The sequence below is a fragment of the Vicia villosa genome, linkage group LG5, assembly GCF_029867415.1.
Source record: "Vicia villosa cultivar HV-30 ecotype Madison, WI linkage group LG5, Vvil1.0, whole genome shotgun sequence".
Lineage (NCBI taxonomy): Eukaryota > Viridiplantae > Streptophyta > Magnoliopsida > Fabales > Fabaceae > Vicia > Vicia villosa.
The window spans coordinates 83,569,526-83,575,298 of NC_081184.1; the positions used below are offsets into that span (position 1 = coordinate 83,569,526).

Here is a 5,773-nt window from a genome sequence, read left to right on the forward strand (position 1 = left end):
TCACCACTGTGGAGATGCACCCGAGTGACCGTGTGAAGCTCCAATTCGGCATGCATCAAGGTATCCCTGACCCACCTGAGCCTGACTGTTTGGGACGTTGGCATCTTGCGAAGGTTAGCGAACAGTGGTACGTACAAAATTACAAGTCCTTTGCCATAGAGCAGCGTAAAATATGGGCTCGTCGATCAAAAACGGTTCTAGAATTTCCTGTGGCGCCGGGAGAAATGAAGCCAAATGTTGAGTATGTAAACTGGTACAGGTCCGTCACAAATCCTGAAATGATTGTGTCTGCCCCTTTCTATTTAGCTGACCCGCGAGCACAACCTCCATATTTTGGAGGACAACAACAACCACCACCAAATTACCACCAACAACAACAACAACCACCGCCACCAAATTACCAACAACAACAACAACCACCACCAAATTACCAACAACAACATTACCCACAACAACACCAACAACAACAACAACAAAGTTACCACCAACAACCAATGCAACCACAAACACCTTTTTACCAACAACATTCCCAACAACTCCACCCGTTTTTTTCATCCCAAACTCAACCACAAAATCAAGAATTCCATGCAGGGAGCTCTTCTAGATCACATTTCCAGGAATTCCATGCGGGGGGCTCTTCAAGATCACCACCAATGACCCCCGACATGGGCATAGAAGAAGAATACCCGCAATACACCACATTCGACCAACACACATCACAGTACCCCAGCCAACAATTTGACTTCAACACACCGCCACAACCATTGTATTTTAACCAAACCGGATCCACCACCAACTTCCAAAACTTCCAGGCTGCACCCACTAGGAGAAATTTTAATCCGCCTAGACACAGCTTCGACAGCGCCGCGGGCACCCGCCTATCCTATGGAGGGAATTCTATAGGTCAAGATGTTGAAGACCCAGGTTTCATTCAGGGACCGTCGACTATGGCACAAGACGTACCAAATAGAAGGGGGCGTGGTCGCGGGAATAGGGGGGCTTTACCAACTCGTGACCCGTCTACACGACCCATTCGGCAACCTCAATGTGGATCGTACCATGGTCCACGTGGCGCGCAATAAGATTTTTATTTGTATCTTGAATGTATTTTGTAATGTTTTTAATTATAATGTATTTGTATCGTTAATGTTTTTTGAAATGTCTTTAATTTTAATGTATTTCTATCGTCAATGTATCGTTATTGTATCTTAATATATAATTATTTTAACGAATGTCCAACTTATATTTTAATGTATTTAATATTTTTTAAAATAATATTATTTTTTTAAAAAAATATTTAATCTTAAAATTTATTTTATAATATAGATATAACATTGTTTTACTAACCAACTTCACAACTATATTAACCACAAAAATATAAGTTATTAATTAATTATTTTACTTATAATTCATTAACTACTTCCACTACTTCATTGACCAATAAAATATATATTATTAACCATGTTCAGACACTAAATTATAAATAAGTTAATTAACATTTATATTCCAAAAATAATTTTAACAAGATAGATAAAAAAAACAATATAAAAAAATTATTGAAAAATTGTTGTTAAAAAAAAACTAAAAAAAAAACTAACAAAAAATTATTAAAAAATTGTAGTTATTAAAAAAAAAATACTGAAAAAAATTAAGAGAAATTAATGTTAAAGAAAAAAAATTACAAAAAAAAAAAGAAAAAAAAAATAAGGGGGGGTGTTGTCGCCGGGGGGGTGGCGACAACACCTAAAAAATGCACATAGGCGCCAGTGGGCCTGGCGAGTTCTCTTAAAGCCCAGTGTTGTCGCCACCCCCCCTGGCGACAACGTCTATTTTTTAGCAAAAAATGGACATTTGGGGAATTTTTTTGAAAAGTTGGTTATTTCTGAAATTTTTTAAAAAAAATTGGTTATTCAAAAAAAAATTCGCGGATCCAGCGTTGGAAGCAAATTCCGCAGGAATACCTGCGGATTTTACTGCGAAAAATATATTCTAAACAAAATTTCTAACAAAAATATAAAATCCGCAGGTAATTTCGCAGGAAACTTTCCTGCGGATCTTCCTGCGATTATCAACTTCTATTAACACCAAACTGTAAATGCAATATTCACAAGTAATTCCGCAGGAAACGTTCCTGCGAATTTACCTGCGGATTTGACATTTTATTAATTAGATTTTTAAAAAAATTTAACCATTATATTTTCTATTTTATTAATTATATTTATGGTGTTTTTATATTTCGTTTATTTTTAATTTTTAATCTTAATTTTTCAATGTTATTAATTATTGAACTTATATTTTAATAATAGGTATGAAAGTTTTTAAAAAGTAAAATTAAAAAACTATAAAAAAATAATAGGTATGAAAGTTTTTAGAAAATAAAATTAAAAAACTATAAAAAAAAATTAATTTGATGAGATCTAGGATAGAGGTGAGAATTGTTAGACTCGTTGTTAGACTCCTTCTCTAAAATTTGCAACATGAAATTTAAAGAAATGTTTTATAGATATTTTATGAAAAGTTTGGTGTATATAAATTTTATTTAAACCAAAATCATATTATAACTTAGTGTGAATATTAACCATTAAGCTAATGGTGATTCAAGTTAAACAATATACTAAAATTAAATTCTCAAATGCTTCAAGTAAACAAAAGCCTATATACTTCAACTCAACCCTAACCTAACAAATGTTTGGAGTTCTCTCAAACAAAGACTTCGTAACCCAGAAAATGCGGAATCCTTAGAGCATAGGTCACGTTTGGAGTTGACGAAGCCATCACCAGTTCCACCACGACCAGTCTTCTTCATAACAATCTGAACTCTTGCAGTTGCAACCACTGAACGAATCTCCGAACCCTAGCTTGTACTTTTTCCCTTTTCAACTCAGGTAAATTCATCTTTTGATTTTCTTAGTTTCGGTTTGACGTTTTTGTTTTTTATATCTATTATTGAGCCTAGTTAGTTGCTGAGTTAATTCAATTGGTAGGGTTTTTACTGATTTTAAGTTAGATTGATTATAAACTTAGGTATTTTTGTGAACAAGGTGCTTGTTGAAATGCCACAATGAGTTTACTTATGTTGATTTTGAGTATAACTTGTTTATACTTTCCTTCCACAATCCATTTTGAACCATTGTTTTCAGTGTTGTTAAATAGCTTCTATTATCACGAAGAAAATTACCGGTTTCTCGTTTTCAGTTTAACCTGCGCATCGCAAGCTTCTCTACAGTGTTTCCGAAGATGACATGAAAATATTTTGGCAACTCATAGTGCAGAGGAGGCTTCTTGTTGTCCAGCTTTTCCACTTTAGCTGGGTTGTTTGCTTGATGTGTTGGTGCAGGTCTGATGTGGATAGTTTATGCTTTCAAGCTATTTTGGCAGCCTTGCTGCTGGTATTACCATATTATCAGCTTGGCTTTCCATTTTCTGACAGGAACCAGAGCATCCGCACATGTGTTTTTTCTTTCTACTTCTGAAATGCCGTCGGCAATTTGCTATACGTTGTGTGAATTATCTATCATCTGTCAACTATGTTTGCATCACACCTGTTCAAGATTCTTAATTGGAGATTCAAACTCGAGCATACTGTGGCACTCATTTTCTCCTGAATCTGCGAGGTGGTGGGGTCATTGGGGTGGTTGGGTGTGCTGGTTCTAATCAGCTTGTTTGGGTTTGTTTTTTACGAGCCTATGGCTTGCAGCTCTGGGTTAAATGACAACTATACTACGAGCCTATGGCTTTCATGATTCCTTCATTGGGCATGAAATATAGACGTTATCTTTATTATGCTCAAGTGTGGTTGTGATTTAATGATGTGAGTAGAAATGAACATAGCACTTGAATTTATTTTTTAAAATGTTCTTGACTTCTATTTTGGTCTTCTTTATCATGTTGGTGGTAAATATATGCATCTGAATACAACTCTACTTTGGTCTTCTTTATCTATGATTTTCCAGGCGTGTAGCATTACAAGCTACAAAAATCGGTTCTTTTGTATTTTTTAGACTTTAGAATCAATTGTTTTGGAATGCTGTTTATAGCAGTGAGCTTGCTAGCTTTTTTTTTACTTCAGGGTAATAATGCAAGTGGCGTAGAGGCGTTGACACAAACTTTTGGTATATCTGGTATCATTGTTGGTTCTGATGTTTTGTCAAAGGTAATTCTTTTGTTTTCACTAGAAACTCATTGTCCTTGTGGTGGTTATGTATGAATAAATTGATATTTTCTTTGTTGTCTAATGAATTATTTAATGAAATTAAGTAGAAACTAACGCTTTATAATACAAGATTCTTTCTTCGGCTTTGTTGTTGCAGAGGCTCTTTCGAGATAAATAGTAGCTTTGATGAATGTAGAAGGAATCATTAGGGAACATGTCGCAAGCCATCTCCAGATTACATGTTCTTTACAAATCTGCTGCTGCTAAAGGAGCTGGTATAATCCACTTCTAACCGAAATTTAAAATTATTTCAAGTTGCTAAGTTATATGTGTGAATAAAACAGTACATGTGACAAACTGGCCTTCAAGTGTGTATGGTATACCAACCTTGTTTGTTTGATTAACTTGAAAGTGTTTGTTCTCAGCTGGATGTTGGGTTTTATAGTTATTCATGTGGTATGGCTGAGTTCATGGTAAAAGATGAGGTCAGAAAAAGTTTCTATAAGAATCCTGGAATTGCTGCTGGACTTGTAAGAATGCATTTTCATGATTCCTTTATCAGAGTAAGTCATGATACAGTCATAATACTACTTGATTAAGATAGAGGTCATAGATGGTATCATCTTAGTCCTTAACTTTAATCGTGTTGTTATTTGTAGGGGTGTGATGCGTCGGTACTTCTTGATTCGACTTCCTCAAACACTACAGAGACAGACTCTCCAGCCAATAAACCGATTCTTAGAGGGTTTGAAGTTATTGATAATGCCAAAGCTAAACTTGAAGAAGCATGCAAAGGAATTGTTTCATGCGCCGACATAGTTGCATTTGCAGCAAGAGACAGTGTAGAGTTGGTAAGTCCATCTACTTTGTGCTAGAAACTTTTGAAGGTAAATACTTATTTCAAAATGACCCTACATCATATGCAGGCTGGAGGACTTGGCTATGATGTTCCTGCAGGAAGAAGAGATGGAAAAATATCACTAGCTTCTGATACAGATCAGATTTACCTCCTCCAACTTTCAATGTTAACCAACTCACTCAACTCTTTGCAACACACATTATTTATGGTAAGTTAATGTTTTCCTCCTCATCAATTTGGTAGAAAAGCAGGTATCAAATCATCTGGAGGGAGTTCCATACTATGGCCCAACAACTGATTTTTCTGCCAATGAGATAACCAACAGACTAGTGGGGAACAAGAGAACTAATTCTGATTCCTCTTTCATTGCTTCTTCTAGAGATGCCTTCCAATTGGGCCCTGATTCATTTCAAAACTCACATTTGATGAAGGTTACTTTCAATTATCATCACTTCATTATTATTATATTATTATTCACACTTGATGTCTAAGTCGTGGTTTCGGACAGGTTCTTCGACATGGTTATTTTAATATATAATTTATAATGTTTTAAAAATTTATTAAATTATTTTTTTAATTTAAGATAGAAATTACCTGCGGAATTACCTGCGGAATATTTCCTGCGGAATTACCTGCGGAATATTTCCTGCGGATTTTCCTGCGGAATTACCTGCGGAATTTCCTGCCGAAAATATTATCCATGAAGGTTTTAGCTGGGGACACAAAACCGCAGGAAAATCCGCAGGAAATGTGTTTCCTGC

General features: G+C 35.3%; 1 protein-coding gene across 2 annotated transcripts; it reads left to right on the plus strand.

Moving 5' to 3' along the window:
* The first annotated feature begins 2,647 nt into the window (after positions 1-2,647).
* Positions 2,648-5,524, plus strand: LOC131606794 (peroxidase 5-like). Of its 2 annotated transcripts, none has more exons than XM_058878920.1 (6): positions 2,648-3,337; positions 3,431-4,153; positions 4,311-4,428; positions 4,579-4,716; positions 4,813-5,004; positions 5,080-5,524. In XM_058878920.1, the coding sequence occupies exons 3-6, from the start codon at positions 4,393-4,395 to the stop codon at positions 5,227-5,229; spliced, it is 516 nt and encodes a 171-aa protein (XP_058734903.1). In that variant the 5' UTR covers positions 2,648-3,337; positions 3,431-4,153; positions 4,311-4,392; the 3' UTR covers positions 5,230-5,524. The 2 variants fall into 2 exon arrangements, with proteins under 2 accessions (XP_058734903.1, XP_058734904.1); XM_058878921.1 differs by having other exon boundaries at positions 2,648-2,885; positions 3,196-4,153.
* The last annotated feature ends 249 nt before the right edge of the window (positions 5,525-5,773 follow it).

What these genes read in the sequence shown, in the direction of transcription:
- LOC131606794 (XM_058878920.1), top strand. Translation starts at nt 4,393, where the DNA reads ATGTTCTTTACAAATCTGCTGCTGCTAAAGGAGCTG. An exon ending in TGCTGCTGCTAAAGGAGCTG is followed by an intron (nt 4,429 to 4,578) that starts GTATAATCCACT and finishes GTTTGTTCTCAG; the next exon opens with CTGGATGTTGGGTTTTATAG. An exon ending in CAAGAGACAGTGTAGAGTTG is followed by an intron (nt 5,005 to 5,079) that starts GTAAGTCCATCT and finishes CATCATATGCAG; the next exon opens with GCTGGAGGACTTGGCTATGA.